This window comes from Sebastes fasciatus, chromosome 10 (assembly GCF_043250625.1).
Source record: "Sebastes fasciatus isolate fSebFas1 chromosome 10, fSebFas1.pri, whole genome shotgun sequence".
NCBI classification, from domain to species: Eukaryota; Metazoa; Chordata; class Actinopteri; order Perciformes; family Sebastidae; genus Sebastes; species Sebastes fasciatus.
The window spans coordinates 3495241-3516863 of NC_133804.1; the positions used below are offsets into that span (position 1 = coordinate 3495241).

At 39.1% G+C, this 21623-nt stretch overlaps 1 protein-coding gene across 1 annotated transcript; it reads right to left on the reverse strand.

Moving 5' to 3' along the window:
- Positions 1-69: 69 nt before the first annotated feature.
- LOC141774920 (plastin-3-like) lies at positions 70-18508 on the reverse strand. Its single transcript, XM_074647738.1, has 16 exons — positions 18357-18508; positions 13844-13912; positions 12677-12828; positions 12238-12367; positions 11438-11570; positions 11140-11221; positions 10050-10215; positions 9721-9860; positions 8955-9050; positions 7739-7925; positions 7555-7633; positions 7348-7462; positions 6324-6457; positions 4081-4204; positions 3801-3925; positions 70-2572 (listed from the first exon to the last, which is right to left on the reverse strand). The coding sequence occupies exons 2-16, from the start codon at positions 13902-13904 to the stop codon at positions 2440-2442; spliced, it is 1857 nt and encodes a 618-aa protein (XP_074503839.1). The 5' UTR covers positions 13905-13912; positions 18357-18508; the 3' UTR covers positions 70-2439.
- Between the last annotated feature and the right edge of the window lie 3115 nt (positions 18509-21623).

A 21623-nucleotide genomic window follows, 5' to 3' on the forward strand; every position in this document is an offset into this window, starting at 1 on the left:
TCTTTGAAATGCCCTGGTGGCACACTCCAGATTCCATACGGGACAGACAAAGAACAAAAACAAACAATATATGGAAAAATGCTTTTATTGAACATTATTGATCTGATTGTACATACTGACTTTGTGGAAGTATTGCTATCATGTAAAGCAATTATTTGGCCCAGAGGGTCAATCCAAAGGGGCCAATAAAGAAACATTTTGGATAAAAGAAAAAGAAAAAAGAACAATAGTGGAATGTTAACATCAGCAGCAACAAACCTGGATATCCACATAATCAAATGCAGCATTAAGGCAAACAAATATTAATATTTTAGACTAATACAGAATTAGAAATCTGTCTTAGAATGTTGGTTTTTTTTACACCTGAAGTCATATTTCAGTCATGGCTGTTTGCAAGCAACTGAACAATCTGAATTCATGACATTGTTTACATGGATCAAATCCACATGTTCTGTTCCTGTATGAATAATGTGGGAATCATCTCCAGACAGTATTTTGATTATGAAGGGGAACACATACACTGCAGGTATACACCATCTTCTGTTTTATTGAGTTTATATGAAAGCAGTAGCAGCTTTGACATGTTACAATTCAGATGTACACAATTTAGAAAAGAAACTGCTGCATAGACGGAATAAACAAAATAAACTCTGCTTCTATTTTTCTAAAATGGGAGCTGTGACTACTTATATCATTTCAAGGTTTTTAAGGTTGGCTTTTGACTTAGGGGTCTGAAATATTTTCAGGTGCAAATAAATGCCATTATATGGGATTCTTATGCAGTATTCAGGTATTTAATACACCAGATCTTTTTGGTTTCATAATGGACAAATGAATGGATTATAATATATGATGGGATTTTTAATGGGTTTTCTGCATAAATTAGTTTGGGGTCAATTAATTGATAGATGTATTGATATATTTCATATCAATGGGTTTTTAATGGATTATCTGCAAGTTACCAAAACGCATGAAACCTTCATTGAAAAATTAAGACCTGTGTTGAAATTTAAAATAAGGTAAGGCATTCATGGTATTTGGTCAGTTTGACCAAATAAAAAAAAAGTTCTTAAAATGTCCTTAGCCTCTAGAACCCGTGAGCCCCCAGTACCGGGGGCAACCCGTGATGTAGTTAGAAAACACCTTCATTTCATCATCTATTTATAGAACATATGAATGTTACACCATTTTGAAAACCTGAGGCCTTCAGTTTTCAGAATCCGTAAACCAACTGCATGTTGTCCAAACTATGTCTTATTACGAAGGATTTTAACAATAAAGTTGTACAGAAATGTACTTCGTAAATATAAGAACAAGTTGCGATCAAAAGATCTGTGATCATTTTTTCTTAAGGCTACAATGTCATGCGTAGTTTCTCTGGAAACTAGAAATTCCAAGCTTTCCAATGCACTTGAACGCACCTCTACTTGGATCACACACACAGGGAACGGAGCAACCAAACAGTCAAACTTCACATTTTACAGTCAGACTGACATAAATCTTTATTCTTGTCAAAGTATTTCACCAAAGAGGAGAATTACAATCCAGATGATGAAATTCGTATTTTTTTTTCCTATACTGCATCTCCATCGTAATCTCCATGGTGAAATAGTTTAGTTTACTTACAATTTATTCATATTCCTTAGCTTCTTACCTTTCAAAAGAGACCACATATATGCATATAAGCCTTATGGTTGAGGGGCTATTCCTGATTCATTTTGGGTAGTTATTTTAGGTCGTTTTTTCCTGAGGGATAGGGTTAGGGCTCAGGAGGTTAGAGATAATCCACTAAAAATACCTGAATGTGTTCCTCATGAAAGTTACAGATATATTACATCCATCAATCTATCTGATAAAATCCCCTTAAAATCCCATTAAAACTACCTTAATGACATCAGTATTGATGGGTGAGTTAATGGACTTAAACGTTTTACAGTTTCTAGTGTGATGACATGAACTACCTATAGTCTAGCACAGCTTTGGTCATATATAAAAAAGGCCAAAAGTTATTCAGTAAAGAATACCGTATTATGGCTTAAGTACAATAAATGCTCAAACTGTGAATTGGCTGGCACATTGGAAGATACAGCAGAACGGAGTCGGTATATCATGAGGCAGTGGCACATGGGAAACTTGGAGGCAATGCAACAAGATTGAAGAGGTACAGTAAAGTCTCATTAGGGATCAAAAAAACAACAAAACCCTGAAATGCTGAGGAAGAACCGGCACCTATCTACCATCTATCATCTCATGGTCATTGTCTCTAAATGGTCCCCATGTATCACAGTCTTCACATTTAAAGAAACAAAACCTTTTATTCATGTATTAGGAGTCTATCCCAGCATGCACTGGGCAGACCCAGAACTTGGCTTATGCAGAATAACTGAAGACAGTCGGTCAGCATGTGTGTGTGTGTGTGTGTGTGTGTGTGTGTCTCCTTTAAGCCTTCTTCATGCCTCTCCCCATCAGGCAGGCGAAGACGGTCATCACCATTTTAGGGTTGAGCTCTACCAGGTCCTCAGCCAGGGCGTAGACTTTCGCCCCAATCTTCCTCGCCATGGAGACGGCATACCTGGTTCAGGAAAGGGTCAACGTATTAGATGTGTATTTTTCAGTTACTTGATTACTAGCGCTGTCAAAGTTAACGTGATAACACAAATTATTTTTAACGCATTAACAAAAATTGAGAATTTCAGGTTTTAGCGGCTCAGTTTTAAAGCTAGAGTGAAGATACTCACACTCACTAGAAAACCTAAGGAATCCATTGATACCAACCACGTCATACTAAATAACGCTCCAAACTGACGCTAAATTTTGGCGAGGAAAAACTGGCATGGCCATTTTCAAAGGGGTCCCTTGACCTCCGACCTCAAGATATGTGAATGTAAATGGGTTCTGTGGGTACCCACGAGTCTCCCCTTTACAGACATGCCCACTTTATGATAATCACATGCAGTTTGGGGCAAGTCATAGTCAAGTCAGCACACTGACACACTGACAGCTGTTGTTGTCTGTTGGGCTGCAGTTTGCCATGTTATGATTTGAGCATATTGTTTTATGGTAAATGCAGTACCTGTGAGGGTTTCTGGACATTATCTGTCATTGTTTTGTGTTAATTGATTTCCAATAATAAATATATACATACATTTACATAAAGCAATCCTATTTGCCCACTCCCATGTTGATAAGAGTATTAAATACTTAACAAATCTTCCTTTAAGGTACATTTTGAACGGATAAAAAATTAAATTAATTTGCGAATAACCGCAATTAACTATAGACAATCATGCGATTAATCGCGATTAAATATTTTAATCGATTGACAGCCCTATTAATTATGCATAAAATGCATCTATTTCTGTTTGATGTTTTCTTTTATCATAATTTTTTTTTACCATCTACAATATGGAGTATTATTTGTGTAAAAATCCTGAGTTTGCAATGAGACATTTTGAACACAAAAAAATATTTTTGGCAAGCACATAAATCATATTTTGTGGAGAAATTGTGTCTATTATCCACATACAGGAAGTGAACATTAATAACCTCCATAATAACCAAAATAGTAACTTCTCTAGTTACCGATAATCCTACTGCCGATCGGATTGGAGACAAAACAGTACATATTCAAATTAGTCTTTGAATGATAATTTCTCTACAAATTATAATTCATGTACGTTCAAAACATTTATTTCCGTCCTGTTGCACGCCCAGAATTTAGTCACAAATATAATGCCATGCCAAAACCAGCAACTAGGAATAATAATAACAGAATCAGAGAAAAGCAGGTCGGTGATTACTTGGCATTGTTTAGTTTGTCTTCGTCTGACAGATCTCCTGTCTGGACCAGTTCAAAGTTCACACTCTTTGGCTGAATGGCATCAATCAGGTCCAGAACTGGCATACTGGTAGCGATCGATTTGTCCTGAACAGAGGGATACACACACACATCACACATAACATATATGAACATACAGAATGCAGGCTTTCTCTTACAACAAGGATACCGCCCACAGGCTGGTCGTGTAAAACTATACTATTTAAAACACTAATCTTAAATATAATTGAGGTAAAACTCACCTTAAAGCTCTTGATAGAGGAAGTCTTGCCAGCGTCAGCCAAAGTCTTGTTGACCCACGTAATGATCAACTCATCTCCTGCAGCTTCTCCACTTCCGAGGTCTTCAAGAACATTTAACGTGTACCTGCGTATAGATCATAAGACCACGTGTAAGAATATCAACAATTAAATCAAATCATATTCTATGTCCACTGTGGAGCATGGGGTGCAATCAGTGAATTAAATAGTTAGGGAGATTATTTTAAAGGTATGTAAGTTTTTACACGTATAAACGTTTTTTATTGCCAATGTGTGAACAGGTTGTAACCTAACCTAAAAAATGAGACCCTCCGCGACTTCCTGGGTTTCCTCTATCAGCCTGTAGACTGCTTTTAATGTGAAGAACCCGGGCCTGTTTTTCCGGGAGTAATCCAACGGATGTGACGTCATCCACGCTCGCGAGTGCACAACCATAGCTAACGCTCGGTTAGAAATGGAGTCCCCTAACGCCAACAAACGGCCAGCCCCCACCACAACTCAGACTCCAACACGAAACTCCACGGAAGCACAACAAAAACAAAGTTATATCTAGTGAAGCCGTCTTGCAAAACAGAAATGTGACCGACGTCGGAGGTCAGTTTCTCCCCTGTTCCTTCTGACCAACATTACTGCCAAGCATGTGAATTATATAGTGATATTGTGGTTTTAGCTGTCAATCACGTTCAGTCTCGTGTGTCGCCTTACTGCACGCGTCTACGTAGTGCGAGGACAAGCACGAGCAACAGGACGCTGACTATCGTTAACTTAACGGCCACAGGTGTCGCTGTTAACAAGCACATTTTGATTCTTACATTGAGCCCCTTTAAGGTACGACATGCTACAATAACTACACTACACTGTAAAATTTATCACAATACCTTCCTATAAGTACAGTAAATGAATGAAACCATGTGGGTTGACTGGTATCCTCCCAATACTGCAAGTTCATGTTGTCCAAAATAAAAGATGATACTCAATACTACATTTCCCATAAACCCCATTGTTTTCAGGGGTAATTCTTCTCGCGTTGCCTTCCCAGGTGTATTTCTGAGTGTTTTTTCACTTTTCACTCATTCTAATATGTAACATTGACAAAACCTGAGAAACTTAACTGTATACTGAGAGAGCAGCGCCCTCTACCTGCTTTGGGTTATATAGCAATTCAAACATCCAGAGGCTGGAGGCCAATACATGCTGTCTTACTTCTCAGTGATGTTCATGGTCATTTTCTCAACATGTCAGAATTACCACATCATGAGGTTAAGTTTCACTATTAAGGGTAACCTCCATTAACAGATTCTGTATTCACATGTGTTCACAAGCGTTCTGGTTTACGTTTGTAGTCCGAGTAGTATTGACCAATCCCATTCAAGCAGGCTTTGGTTGAATGCAGGTAAACAGTCTGTGTGTATATAAACATGGACGACGCATCTCCACAGAAGTGAAGCCAAAATATCTCGGATACGGGAGCAGCCATCTTGAGATTTTGACGTCATTTGGAGCCAGAGTGATCAGGCAGTGGGACCACGGTATCGAGGTCACCTGCCCGAACCAATCGTGAGCCGAGCACGGTCGCAGCTTATCAGTGAGAGACTCACAGCTGTCAATCATGATGTCTCACCCCCTTTATAGCATCAAATAACTAATTGAAAACAAACTTATTAGAAAAATGAACACTTGAACATACAGTACATCACTGTGACAAGAACTACCTCAAATGACAGAAACCATCTTTGGGAAAATATGTTTGAAGTGTACTTTGACGCTTTAATTTGGCCCATGTCTATCAGCTGACATGAAAGAGGTGGGATTTATGAGCTATACTGCAGCCAGCCACCAGTGGGCAATCAAGATGTTTTGGCTTCACTTTTGAGGAGCTGTCATGTCATCCATCTTTATATACAGTCCATGGGCGGAACACATTGGTCGAAATGCAATCTCAGAACCCATCAGCTATCGTCTGACGATGTTTTAGCTTTTTATTGGTTTAAAATGAGCTTGTAAACTGGCTACTTGTGAACAATCCGGTCGTACAAGTCGTCTCTCAACTCTAACTCCAGTCTCGTGTTTCAAGTTACTAATCGGACTGTAAACAACGAGCATCGCACGGAAGAGGAAGTCTTGGCCCGGATATCCGCTGGCTACACCGGAACCCGAGACATATGGCTTATCCGTCATCAGACCAATAGCCAATGGGTTCTGAGATTGTATTAAGGGTAAATCACCTCCTCATCAGCTGCCACACCACGGCCAGAGTTAGTGTTGGATTCCCGTCGTAGAGGTCCTGTCCACCAATTCCCACCAGGGAGAAACCAGCTTTCTTCTTACCCAGATCCACGGCATAGTTACAGTTTTCCCTCTGTTGTACACACACACACACACACACACACACACACACACACACACACACACACACACACACACAATGTAAGTATATTTTACAGTAAACTCAGTTGTTCACAATGAGACTGAGTTCTACAGGTATGTGTGTCGTTATTCATGTTATCCATACCAGTAGTTCCAAACCTATTTTCCTTGAAGCCCCCACTACTTGTATCTAAGAAAAGCTGAGCCTCCCCCCCATATTTTCTGACATCATCACCCTAAAAGAAATTACAAATCCTCTAACAAAATCCTCAATGTGAGTAAAGTGATTCAGTGTATTAAATTAGTTTGTCTCTGTTTAATAAATCAACTTTTTTTAATGAATATAACTGAAAATGGCCATGCAAGTTTTTCCTCGCCAAAATTGTGCGTAAGTTTGGAGCGTCATTTAACCTCCTTCACGACAAGCTAGTATGACATGGTTGGTACCGACGGATTCCTTCACTCTAGCTTTAAAACTTAGCCCGCTACAACCTCTGAAAAATTGATTGTGTGAATGCGTTAAAGAAATTAGTGGCATTAAAACGGATTTGTGTTAACGCGTTATCGCGTTAACTTTGACAGCCCTAGTTTAAACACAATGTGGCCTACTAAGTAGCAAAAATAATTTTGTAGAAATGATCCAGTAAGTGTGTTAATATGATTTTAGTTATACATGTACAAATCCTGGCGCACCCCCTGTGATCTTTGGGGCCCCCGGACCCTAGGTTGGGAACCACTGATCTATACAGTGTAAAAAGGTATAGAATTAAGACAACTACTGTCTAGTCATGAATATAACTATAGTAAGTGTACCTCCTGCGTGATATAGAAACTTCTTTACATACATACTGTAGCAGTTTAGAAAGTAGCATGTGCATGTACCTTTTTTAAATGCCCTGCTCCTCCCTTGTATGGAGGGTAGTTGACTCTGTCCCAGTCCACTGGCACTTTAATCTTTTCATAAAGCTGGAGAATCACCATGGCTGTCTGCAGATCACTGCATTAACACACACACGCATGCATTTAAACAGTGTGGCAATTAACATTAAACATGACACAGCAAGTCCTTCCAGACAGAGGGATACTGACCCGTAGATATGGTGGACATGTGGATTGACTCCGAGAGAGTTCATCCAGTTCCTGAAAGTTCTCTCCTCTCTGGTCTCGCCTTGAGAGGGACAGTAAGAGAGAGGTTAGCCGCACAGACAGGACTACCAGAAGGTCAGCTGCTTCCTCCGTGTATGTGAGAGAAGGATTATTCATCCATGCTTACTCTCCAGGTTCCAGTCTTGGTCCTCTGGTTTGGTGAGAGCCGGGTGTTTGTTGAAGAGCGTGGCTACGAAGGCCATGTTGAGCTTTGCGTTTCCAGACACGACATCAGTGGCGGTCACAAACTGTCTGCAGCCGAGGCGGTCGGCCTGTTTGAGCATATACTCTGCTCTCTTTGTTGGATCCTTCTCCTGGTGACACACACACACACACATACAGATACAGATTTACATTTTGTTGGGGGAAACAAGCTCTGTCATGTGTTAGATGCAGAACATCCTTTAAGATGACCCATACACTAAATTACATTCAACTTCTTTATTGTCATATGCACAACAGTTAGAGTGAAGCAGGCGTTGGTAATGAAATTCGTAGTTCTCAGGCTCCCTTCAACAATGCTCATACAGATATGTAGAAAAAGAAAATCACGTATGTAAAAATTAAAATCTAAGACATAAAATAGTTGTTGCGATCGTCATAAGTGCACCGCAGAGTATTCGATTTGAGACGTCCATTCCTCCTTCAAATTCAAGCACTACTCAAGTAAGTACAGAGGGCACACAGTGCACTACATTGAAGTGTACTTGCAGAAGTACTCGGATTGGAACACACAGATAGTCTGAGCTTCACACAAGGATGTAACTGTAATGAAAAGGCTTAATTTCCTCAAAGACAAAGATGATGTTTGGCAAGAGAGCCAAGATGATGATTATGACATGTAAAACTATGATGTATAATAATAATAATACGTAGATTTAATAACCTGAAAGATCATGTCATATTGTAAAGACAAAGCTGTGACACTTTTGTCCATTTTATGAAGAACGCTAGAGGGAGAAAGAGAAGAACCCTGCTTACAAAAAGTACTGACATCACGATCCTAATATAGTCCTACAGGAAGCAGGAAGCAGGTCAACAGGAAGTCGGCTTCCATTCAGCCTCTGATAGCCAAATGAAAAGCATCAACTGAATTTAGACTGACCGCTGCTCAGTTTCAATGACATACCAATGTGTGTGTGTGTGTGTGTATGTGTGTGTTTAAATCTTTGATTCTCAGTGTGATTTTGTAATGTGTGAATTCTGTAGTAATTCTGAGTAAAATAATACTACATAAATAGAATCTAAAAGGTAAACAACATACATACTGCATTACTCTTTGCTGCCTTATGAAGATAAAAAAAGGTTGCATACTACATATAACTATTGCCTTATCAACTTACAAAAGAACCAGACATGTCGATTTCAATCCGTGGAACGTCCTCTTTGGTGCCGTCTGGAGCAATCTGCTCAAGCAGGTGAAAGTACGCCTTGGAGTCCTGCACAGATACAGATAGACACTTACTTAGTTACACCCAACCACAAATGTCAGTTCTTTTTCTCCTGTGTGTTGATTTCACGAGCATCGTGTTGTGTTTTTTTGTGGGACTCAAACTGTCACATGAATATGTAACTGTACAATATGTAACTTTAGACATATATTAGACATTTTGAGTATAAGCAGATGGCAGCTGGCTACCCTAGAATAAATAATTACAGAACAAAGATGTCTGACACTGGTAAGACCCGGAGACTAAGGCCCTGTTCAGACCTGGCATTAACATGTGTCTTGGTTGATCCGATCACAAGTGGACAGATCTGGTCAGAGCACCAGAACAAAAACACAGGCACATCAGCGATAAGCTCTTAAGCTATAGAACGATATATTAAGTTATTTTGTTGAGTTGCCTCTGGGTGCAGTGTATATGTCTATGTCTATGGAGTGAAGCTGTTATGCACTGCTGTTGATAATGTGGGAATAATAAAGTGTTAAAGCTGTTATTCTCAATGCGTCCTCAATGCATCTTGGGTGCATTCACTCCTGTACCTAGAGCTGTCCACTTGTGATCGGATCACCGAAGACATGTTAATGCCAGGTCTGAACAGGGTCTAAGGTTTCAGTGGTCTACTACAGTAAGAGGTTTAGGCATCACACAGACATTTCCTTACCTTAATATCTCCAGAAAAGTTTGATATGGACATGCCAACTTTCTTTAAATGGAAATTGGCCCAGCGCAGCAGCAGCTCCTCAGGACTGAGTTTCATCAGCTCTTCCAGACTCTCTCCTTCCTCCAGCAGCGCTGCTATGGCTGTACACACAAACACAAGCATGACTCTCATACTTCTTTGTTAGAATTCAATTTTTATTTTTTTGCTGAATTAATAATCTGTCTTATATTGTCATGTGAAGTCTGTGTGGGTACGTTACATTTAGTTTCATATCTACAGAAAAGTCTGACTGTGTGTGTGTGTGTGTGTGTGTGTGTGTTTGTACATACCTTCATTGCGGCTCAGCTCTATGTCAGCGAACAGTCCTATCTTGATAATCTGCCAGAGGAGTCCAAGCACCAGGTGAGGTTTTCCCTCCTTCAGATCCTGAGCTCCGATGTTGACGACCTGGCAGCCGATGGCCGAGGCGGAATTAAGAGCCAAATTCAGATTCTCCTGTTAGGGAAAGAATAAAAGTTGGATGATGGAGGCCAAAACAGAAGTCAGATTCATGCAATATAATGTACATATGTATAATCACTGACGTAGTTTTAGATATGAAGGTGGTATCACCGTCAAATAGAAGCAAACTGTATAAATGGCTTTCATTTTGTGTATCTTTTAAAAACTGTAAATTAAATCCATTTGATATTGTATTCTATGATGTATGCAGTTAAGTTAAATCACACTAAACATACAACTGATTAACTAATTAACCCTAGTGCCTCACTAGGGATATTTTTGGCCATTTAATTATTAATTTTCCAATCATTCTGTCTGTGTATACCATATATAGCATATGGCATACATTTCAGTAAGGTTGTGAGTTTTTATTTTTTTATTTTGGAAGTTCAATCTCAGCTCCTATAATAAGCCTGTAATAAACTGTGTAGCCAAAATACAGACACTCAGACCCTTAAGGACAAAAATGTCACCAATGAAACCCATTAAAACCACACTTTTTGATCAGCATACAATCATACATTCTATTATATCAGGCTTTCGGTCTAGAGCCCTGGCTTCAACATTGTGCTTTTCACTATTTTCCACCAGATTGAGCCATTTTCTTATGTTTGCCCTATGGGACATTGCTGCTGTATTATGTGTATTATATGTTATATGTATTATGTGTTAACATAATGAATGCTATTGCTAATCATTGACATATCTCAGACTGTGAAAAAAATCTCTCTAGCATTTACTATATATAGATTTTTTTTATTTTATCTTATTTTTTGGCATTATATAAACAAACTAGCATTCAAAGGGTTAAAACTCTGAAAATAAAGGAATATTTAATATTTTTTTTGTTTTTTGTCGTGGATATTTCCGTCCTCTACTTTTTTAAAGTGAGGCACAAGGATTAAGCAGCTAACTGACCTGCGTGGTGAATGCTGTGAGTTTCTTTTTATTGATGGTTCTCTCATCGATGGTGTCGGCAACAGACAGGTTGATGAGTTTACTGCAAAAACACACGTGAGAAAAACATATTAGCAAACGTAATACATGGCCTTAAAAACAGACTGGTTAATGTTAACAGATAAGGACCAGTGGAGTTGAAGGTCAAATTAAGGAAAAATTTAAGTTATGGATAGATAAGAACAGATAATTACAAAGTGAGAGATAACTATGTTTCAATGTTATTTATAGGATTTTTGTCAGATCTGTTAATGTTTACCAAAGTATGATGCCGTCTGCCACGGCTTTAAACAGAGCCTCTGTCTCGGGGTTGATGGGCAGGACGTGTTTACAGTCTGGATCCTTCTCCAGAGCAGAGTTGATGTAGTTGGCAAAGGCGTAGCGCTCCTGCTCTGAAATACAGGTGAGTCAGGTGTCAGGTCCTGTCCTGGCTTGATGACATTGATGGACAGTGGACCCTTACATATCATTCTATAGGTCAGTGGTTCCCAACCTATTTTCCTTGAAGCCCCCCCCACAATTTGTATCAAAGAAAAGCTGAGAGCAAATAGGTTTTTGACCGCAGTTAAAATGTCGTTTTTGAAAGGCTAAATGCCAACAAATATGAATTGAAGCAGAATATTTTGTTAGATAAAAACAAAAATTTTTTTCAATAAATGTTGACTTTTGGACTTTTTAACACTTTGAAGTTATTAGAAATGTTTGGATCACACAAATCGGAAACAATCGCATCCACCACTGGAATCTAATTCTACAAATAGTATAATACTAATAATACTAGTGGAGCCTGATCTTCACCTGCAACTGTGCAGAAATATCAGGTTTAAACATAAATGTGGCCTAAGTAGCGAAACATATCTATTCTTAAAAAGTTACACAGTATATACAGACTTTTGTATAAATGATCCAGTAAGTGTGTTATCATGATTTTAGATATACATGTGCAAATCTAATTTTGACAACCTCAGAGCAGACAAATCGTGGCGCACCCTCTGATCTTTGTCGTCCGGACACCAGGTTGGGAACCACTGTTATAGGTATTAGTGTTACTTTACTAACCAGAGATTGAATGCTGAGTTCCTTCACTGGAGATCTCGCTGGTGCCCCCGATGGCTAAGATGCCTTCTTTCTTGTTCAGAGCTTTCCTGAAGCCCTGGGCCAAGCGGTCGTCCTTCATATCCTGGAAAATCTGAAAAATGCACGACGACGCTTAGAGTCAATCAAACTGTGGCTTTATTTATTAAGATACTGATTAATATAGTTAGTCAGTCACTCGCCTCTTGAGTTAGTTTCAAAATCAACAAGTATCACAGACAGTACATTCATTTTAATCAATTGTAATCAATTTTAATATAATCTAGTCAGTCAACCAGTCAGCCTTCAAGTTAGGACTTTATTTAGTCAACATTTAGTTGATAAACTGTTGGTAAAGTTGTGAATCAGTTTATTTATTTAGTTAGTTAGTTAGTTAGTTAGTTAGTTAGTTAGTGTTACCTACAGCCGTGAACTCTTCAAGGTTGATACGGCTGTCGTTGTCTCTGTCCAGCTTTTGAAGGAGTTCTCTGATCTGGTATCCGGGCAAAGGACAGCCCACCTCGCGGAAGAGATCACCAAGTTCGGAGGCACAGATGTAGCCATTACCATCCACATCTGGAGAAGTGAGGTGGAGGCAAGAGGGGTGGGGTCGGAAGGAGGGAAAACAGCAAGCAACATTTTAGTTGGAGCCCACCACGCTGCTCTTCTCTATTATCGATTGATACGACAATATCAGGATTCAGTCAGTTCCTTCATGACAAGAATTACATTTACTACTCTAAAGAAGGGGGTGATCCTAGGATCAGACCTTTAGGGGGGCTCAGCCTCTAATGAGAATGTGACACGTGTACAGTCAAGGACGCAGGTTTCGATTCAACATTGGAGGGGACACATATGAGGCGGGGGTCTGGGGGTCTTCCCCCAGAAAGATTTGACACATTGACACATTTCTACTGCATGCAAACAAATACATGATGTTGCCCCAAACTGCATGTGATTATCATAAAGTGGGCATGTCTGTAAAGGGGAGACTCGTGGGTACCCATAGAACCCATTTACATTCACATATCTTGAGGTCAGAGGTCAAGGGACCCCTTTGAAAATGCCAGTTTGCCCTCGCCAAAATGTTGCCTAACTTTGGAGAGTAGCTTTGAGATTGAGCCCGCTACAGCCTCTTAAGGGCAGTAATGTCTGCCGGGATCGCCGGCAATCCTGCAGGTCTCAGAGGGTTTTATAATTATTTTTTAGGGTGCTGAGATAAAATGTAGGTATGTTTGAGCACCCGAAAGAGAGTCTAAAATCACCACTGTTCTAAACACCAAGAGTCTGCTAGGACTAGATTCAACGTTTGCCTCTCTGCTTGTCAAAAATAATTTTGGACAGAGTCAAGCTAGCTGTTTATGCTAAGCTAAGTTTACAATAAGTGTATTTTCCAAAATGTCACACTATTCATTTAAGCCATAAATTAAATGTGAGTGTATCAAAGGTTTAATTTCTTTCAATGAACCCCGAGATAAACATCTGTCTGTCAGATGGAGCTCACACAATGTATAAGGACATGTGTTTGTCAGCTGCTTTATCCCACTTCAAACATGAATGACAATATCCACACACACACATTCTTACTCACCCACTTTCTGGAAGCCCTCCCTGATCTCCTCCACCTCCTCAGCGCTGACACTAGTCGACATGCTGACACCTATAAGATAATACAGCAGCAGCATTTAGGTACTGTAATACAATCTGAACCTTTACACATCATACACATAATGTCTCCTTAGCTGTGTAGGTTCATGTCAGTCATCAGGATCAAATGGTGTGATGTTATGAGCACATGTGTATTATAAAATCATTTCATCCTATTGTCCTAGTGATGGTTTCTTGGGTATCTGTTTTTTGAAGATTCAGCACGCAGCTCAACATAGTCTCAGTATCTTAGAGTACAACAGACACAGATCTGTTCAATGAGATGGCTTGAGGCTCTTTTATCTAGGTCTATGAGATACGACAGCAAGGCGTGTTGGTTATTCCTCTGTTTACTGTTGGATGCTTGAGTCAGCCTGGAGCTGGATGCTTGAGTCAGCCTGGAGCTAGATACTCTCTAACAGCACAGCTCTGTTAACTCAGTCAGTAGCTTCATCTACTATACAAAGAGCCATTTAGCATTACAGTTACATCAGCCTAGAGACCCTTAACATCTAATACATGTATGTAGATTGCCTTTGGTGTAATATGATTCTGTAATGGAGGGTGTAGAAGGTTTGCATTATAGCTTATGTAGCTATTTATATTACAGCTACTGTATATAAATGCTGGTCGCTCTCGAACAAAAACAGATATGATATGATCCACATAAGCTTGTGGTATATAGTCATAGACCTATTTACATCTACTATGGCTGAAAGGTCAAATGAGTAGTTCAGCCAAATTACAAAAAAAGAACACTTTTCCACTTGCAAATGTCAATCACAATGATTTGATCCGTTTGGTTTACGCTTTGAGACCTCTGCCGTTGCCGTCTCCCTAACACCTAAATACAATGGAGGCAAATGACATTTGGTAAAGTATCCGAAAACATCAAAAGCAATGTGTCTTTCCAGCAACAACATCCTGGGTACTCCACAGTAATCCACAGACCGCACTGTGAACAGTTTCTGCCAAAGTATGAACACCAAGCATCTATCTCTGTCCATACTCAGGTTCACCTCATTTGTAGTCGGGTACAAACTTCCCCAAATCAAACCAGAGGTGGGACCATGTCATTGTTTAACAAGTCACAAGTAGGCTAAGTCTCAAGTCTTTGAACTCAAGTCCTGAGTCAAGTGTCAAGTCCCAGGTCAAGTCCTAAGTCCCAGGTCAAGTCCCAAGCAATACTGACAAGTTCCAAGACAAGTTCCTAGTCTTTAACTTTGAGTTTCGAGTCCTAATCCAGTCATAATGTGCTCTTCACCAAACGTAATGCCATTTGCGTCTCCGTCTAATTTTCGACCTGCACATTTTGCATACTGCAATTAGTTTTTTGTTGACTACCGCATTGTCTTTGTATGCAAATTAAATTATCTTTGGTACCATCTTTTCCAACTGGCGCTCAGTAACGTTACGTTAGGTCTTCATGGTTTTTTGTCCTGCAACTTGACCGGATGCTGTCGGATTGGTTCAAACAAAGTGGATCTGGGGACTTAAGAGTCTACTTGCTGGGAATGAATAGCGTTAACGTTAGTTGATTCGAGGAAATGAAGGGAATGAAGTGATTCGTGGCACACTTTTTTAATAACATACTTTTTAATTTTTTGTGCTGGGGAGGGAGGGGAGGTATCAATTATTTTCAAGTCAATAGGCTCAAGTCAAGTCCAAGTCAAGTTTCGAGTCATTGGTGTTAAAGTCCAAGTCAAGTCTTTTTTGATTTTGTCGAGTTGAGTCTAAATTCATCAAATTTGTGCCTCAAGACACATGACTTAGTCTCAAATCCACACCTTCGCTATCTACTAAAGGTTATTGGTTATGCTGTATGAAAAAAATATTTTTGTAATTTGGGAGAGCTGACTGTTTAATACCACCACATAGGTTAATGAATATATATATACATATATATATATATCTGTTTTAGCATGCAGATCCTTTCAGTAACAGATAAATCCTAAAGCTAGGATGACGCTTTCTGTAGCAAAAAGCAGAGCTCTGTAGTATCATGGCTGCTGAATGTATCACATATCACATCAGATAATGTTATAGAAAATATTGTCCTAGATATACAGTCCCAGTAATAATAGATAATGAGATTAGCCTGCCCTGTACCATACATGATTTAATCTGAGAGAGAGCTTTCTGCTGCAGAGAGCAGAGCCCTGCTAGCGGAGACTAGAAGATATTGCAACTTGATGTATTACATCCTCAGACATCAATACCAGCCTGGGAAGCCAACGCCATCCAGACGAATCAGGCATTATTACCCTGAGATATCAATGGCATCTAACTCCAAACATCGTATAGAAAAAGAGACCTGATCCTCTAATTTAAATACAATTTTCCCTATTTAAACGTCGATTAAGAGATTTGATTTGATGAGAGATCCAACTTAAAGAGGTGAATGATGTGTTTCCTCCCATTTTTCAGTCTTTCACCTGTGACTTTAAAGAGACATTAGCTAGACATTGGCTAGAAAATCATCTGAAATTGTTGCTTTTGCCTGCTTGTTTTATCCCAAATCACCTTTCCATGTCAAAATTTCACTCAAGAACAGTCAAGATTCCTCTCTGAGTGTCTTGAAAATGTCATATGTGCCACGCTCGCGTTACATCAGCATTGGCAAATAAACAAATAGGCATGCAAACATAGTAGTTGCATAGTCACGCAGACTCAAACGGATATAGGCAGGCAAATTACAGGGGCACTAATGTCTACAAAAATACTCTCCTAGGAAAACAATATCATATAATAGTGGTCAGATTGCACATTGCTTCATGTCAGTTATCTATTGACAAAGTTATTTGAATAATGGATGGAGATGCATTCTCCTAAATGCAAAACAGGCCTGTATACACAATACAGACAGTATCCTCCTCACGACAATAAGACCCTAAAACAATAGTTACTGATTTACTAAACTGGAGACAACAGCGTGGAGGCATTTTATCTTCATTTTGAGTGTATTAACAGATCATAGAAAATGCAATAAACTCAAGATATGTTTGTAATTCAAAGACATGATTGTTTGGTGTTTTGCAAATATTATAATTATAACTTTTTCAGTGTGAAATAACTGCTCAAGCAGAATTGTTGGATTACAGAAAAAAATATTTTACTGCCACAAGATGTCACTGCTTCAGGAAGAACAGCTTTTAAGGTTTGTCCTTGCTGTTTTCTGGGAAAGTTTCCTTAAATAGAAGGAGATTAGAGGACTGTTTCTGCCAATATTTATCAGAAAATCATTTTATGAAATTAAAAGTCATGATCACACACAGCATGTTTCGGAAATAGGCTATTGATCAGATATCTGTGTCTACGAGGTGGAAAAATGCCAGCTAATAAAGTTAACAAATGAAATCTTCTCTCTCCTTAATCAAACATATTTACAGCACCAAACTGTACTGATGAAAAACATAAATCAGTCATTCCTGGTGGATCCAACATTGACTCAATGGCACTTCAGATCCTGAGGATTCATTCATTCATTCATCCAGTCACACTATATGATGTACATGATGACTAAAGCAGTACATACAGGAATCCTGATGGGTCACCACACACACACACACACACACACACACACACACTTAGAATGACGATGCAGTCCATGACACCATTCATCATCCAGACACATGGCTGCTGCTGCTGTCTGCCAGTCACACAGTCCACTATTATAATTATGAATATTCATTAAGAAAAATGCAACCTTCAGCTATATGTATTTAGAAACAACTATAAAACGTGTAAGTGATAGCAATAACTACAGGAAAAGCCTATTGTCTTAACATATAGCTACTGTACAAAATAAATCACATGTTTAGAAACTCAATTTGCAGCTACATGGGCTTCTCCATTAATAAATCAGCTAGCATATAGGCTGGTACATTTTTTAAATGTTAAACAGTATTCATAAAATATTCATAAATATTCATAAAATGGTAATAACAAATAAATAAAACATACACTAATGCATTTGTGCACGTGCCTAACATTAAATCCAAGCCCTTTATTGTCATTGTGTAGTACAACGAAATTAGATTGTGACAATCCCATAGGTGCTAAAAAAGGTAATACAATCAAAAAGAGATGCAATATAGATATAAATATTAAATATATATATATATATATAAAATATAAAAATACAATATGTATATTGATGAGATGACGGTTTTGCCAGATAAATAAATAAATAACATTCACTGGACATTTTGTGAGGAGAGAAAATTGTATTTCAAAGCTCTAAACTATCTTTGATCATCTGCTACATAACTCACAAATTACTGCATATTTTGAGGTGCTGTCAGCCTATTAGTTCACATATCTCCTGAGCTAACATTGAAATGTATTATCTGCTGAATGGAAGAACAGCAGCTGTGCCGCAGTGAGTAATAAATCCTCTACACAACACTTCCCTCCTCAGTCATGAGAAAACGCCCTAAAACGCTCCGTCCTCTTACCTGAAGTCCGCTGGTGTGATTCAGTACAACAGTCACCTCCCTGTGTCTCCCTGTGTCTCCCTGTGTGTCGGCCTCTCTCTGCTCCTGTGTCTCCGTTTTCTTCAGCTGACACCGCCCGGTGAGGAGAACCGCTCCGCCCCTCCGCCGCACCACCCCTTCCCTTTAACCAGCCTTCCTCCGCCTTCCTGCCGGATCATCTGCAGGCATGTCTGACCACTTAGCAAGCAAACAGAAACACCTTTAGAGGAGAGGAGACTGGAGAACAATAGCTTCTGTTGCAACCAAACAGTTCCCTGAACATGTCCACTAATAAAACGGAAAGAGAAAGATGGAAACAGTTTTATAAAATGACTACTTGATAGCCAACTGTTATGCTAATACTAAACAATTATAATGCAAAAACACACGTGCACTAGCTTAATTAGCTAAATGGCTAGGAGTAGGACTATTTTATTGGTTAAAAAGTGCACTTCTGGTGATGGTTTAAAGGTGCTATACACTATATCCAGAGCATTAAAGCTTCAGTAGGCAGTATATTTTTGGCATCATTTGGCAACATCCCATAATAACCTTTCATCATATTGTAATTCAAGTGTTCTGAGAGATAACTAGACTTCTGCTCCTCCTCATGGTTCTGTTTTCAGACTTTAGAACATCTAGCCCGTGACGGGAGACTTTGACCAATCACAGGTCATTTCATTGAGAGAGCGTTCCTATTGGCTGTGCTCCGGTCATGTGACCGGAACTTGGCGTTCCTTCACCAGATTTCACAATGGCAGCAGCGTCACAAACTTTCTCATTTTACAGCTAAACAGTACACTACAAGATGATTCTGAAAACATCTGAGGAGAGAAATAGGCATTAATGTATCCAGTCTGTGAAATCTTGCAGATGCCATTAGGAGCACCAGAGAATTTTTTTATTTTTTTTCATGTACTACTGTCACAATATTGCTCCAATCTCGCCTACTTCAGCTTTAACTAGCTAAATGGCTAGGTGTAGGATTATTTTATTTGTTAAAAAGTGCACTTCTGGAGGGTGCTAGTTTAAAGGTGCTATACATTATATCCAGAGCATTAATATAGCAACAAACAACTATTTGCTATGTAATGATATAGAGGAGTAATGTCTACCTGAGCAGAGAATGAAGTCACTCTCCCTCTGTGTGTGTTGTAATTCAAGCTTCTCCACACTTTGTTGACATAGCTAGGCTGGCCACGCGTGCTTGTGAGCGTGCCCCACTGGCTAGCTCATGGCTGTCAGTCTGCACTGCGCTCATACTGCGGTAACAGCTGATAACGCTGGTTCCCCCTCAGGTTAACACTGTTAGCTCTGTCAGCAGTGTTGCCTTTGTTTTCACCGTTAGCTACGAGCCGCCGCTGTCACCATGTTGAGAGCCGTGCGGAGGCAATAAAAATGCTCCCAATCTGGCATTTAGCACTTTTAACAAGAAGGCTCAAGTCACAAATAAAATACATCATTTGAAAGGTGATATAATGATCTAACCTAATTGTTTTTTTGTGCAAAGTATATGACGTTTAACCAAGTGACTAATGACACCATTTTCCCTGGGAAATTATTGAGGAAAAAAATAATTTTCCTTCTGTTGTTAATACATTTATGCAAAAGGGGAATACCAAAAACATCTATAGGAAGTTTTTATTATTTTTTATTTTTTATATTTTTTTTACATTTACAGGCATCCATATGTTTATAAATGATAGCACTCACTGTAGCCAAGATGGTACTAAGCTTTGCACTGCACTGATATGGCGGTTACAGCTGATAATGCTGGTTCCCCCTTTGTTTTCACTGTTAGCGCTGTTAGCACCGTTAGCTATGAGCCGCCGGTGTCGCCATGTTGAGAGCCGTGCGGAGGCAACAGAAAGGCTCCAAACCTCGCATTTAGCTACTTTAACAAGTTAAGTCACAAATCAAATACATCTGAAAGGTGATATAATGATCTGATCTAATTGTTTTTTTATAGTATATGACATTTAACCAATGTTTCCAATTCTAGTAATGACTAATGACAACATTTTTGAAAATACATTTTCCTCAAAGTATTGAGGAGAAAAATTTATTTTGCTTCTGTTGTTAATACATTTAAGCAAAAGGGGAACACTTATGTCAAAACCCCAAAAAGCTACAAGAAGTTTTATTATTTTTTGTTACTTTATTGTTCATTTCCATGCAGAAAGCATATAGGCTATGTTTATAAATGATAGCACTCACTGTAGCCAAGATGGCACCAAGCTTTGCAGCAAGCGTTTGCCTTATTGTGAATGGGCTGCTTGATGTAAGTGTTGACCTTCAATCTTTTTTTTTTGTAATAAAGGAGTTCCTCACAATAGCACTCCAATTCTAGGCTACAGCTATATTAGCAACTCTTTGAACAATGTTTCAGTGAGTACAGTATGTGTCCCTCAGAGCAGCCTCACCTATCTGCCACTTTATGAACCTCACTGGTATTTGACTCACAGGATGTTCAGCTCAAGTCTGCAACACATTATGTAGTCATACATGCCACTTTAGAGGCTACTTTCTCTAGGCTTATATGACCAGTTTAGATACAAAATAATAATGTATTAGCCTACCTGCACATTTTGCACAAAAGTAAGCAAGTGAAGGCATCATGTCAACCTAAGATTAGAAAATGTATCACCATCAGGCAAGTACATTGTGTTCAAAAAGTGATCAGCAGCAGATTACTGATTATTCATTCTGCAAACATGCTTTATCAGTGAGTGTAACTTTGGGAACTGTCAAAGCTCTGCTGCTGTTTCCAGTCTCTACACGCAGGAATTCCTCCTTTCGCCCTCCTCCTCCTCTCCTCATACCTTTCCTTCCTATCCCTCCCCCTTTTCTCTTTCCTCTCCTCTCATATCTCTCTGTCTCTCTGTCTCTCTGTGGTGATGTGCTGAATCTTGTCAGAGTAAATTCCTCCACAGGGGCAGAAACCCAGGAAGATCTTTCTAAAAGGCCTTGACTTTCCTGGTTGCCACCCATTTCCCTGGGGAACACAGTGGTGGGTTTTGATTCATAGTCCTGCACAAACTTGCCCACTGTCATCTGATTGTTTCAGCTTGTGACGCTGCTTGGTCCCTGACAATGTAACATTAGTCATCTGTGATGTAACAGTAAATCAAAAGGTGGGTACAGTATTATCATCACACAGTAAAGACCACAATATACAAAAATATTGACTTGAAGGATAAATTCACCTGCAAAATTTTCTTAAGCTCAATGAGAACAAAACTGTAGTGA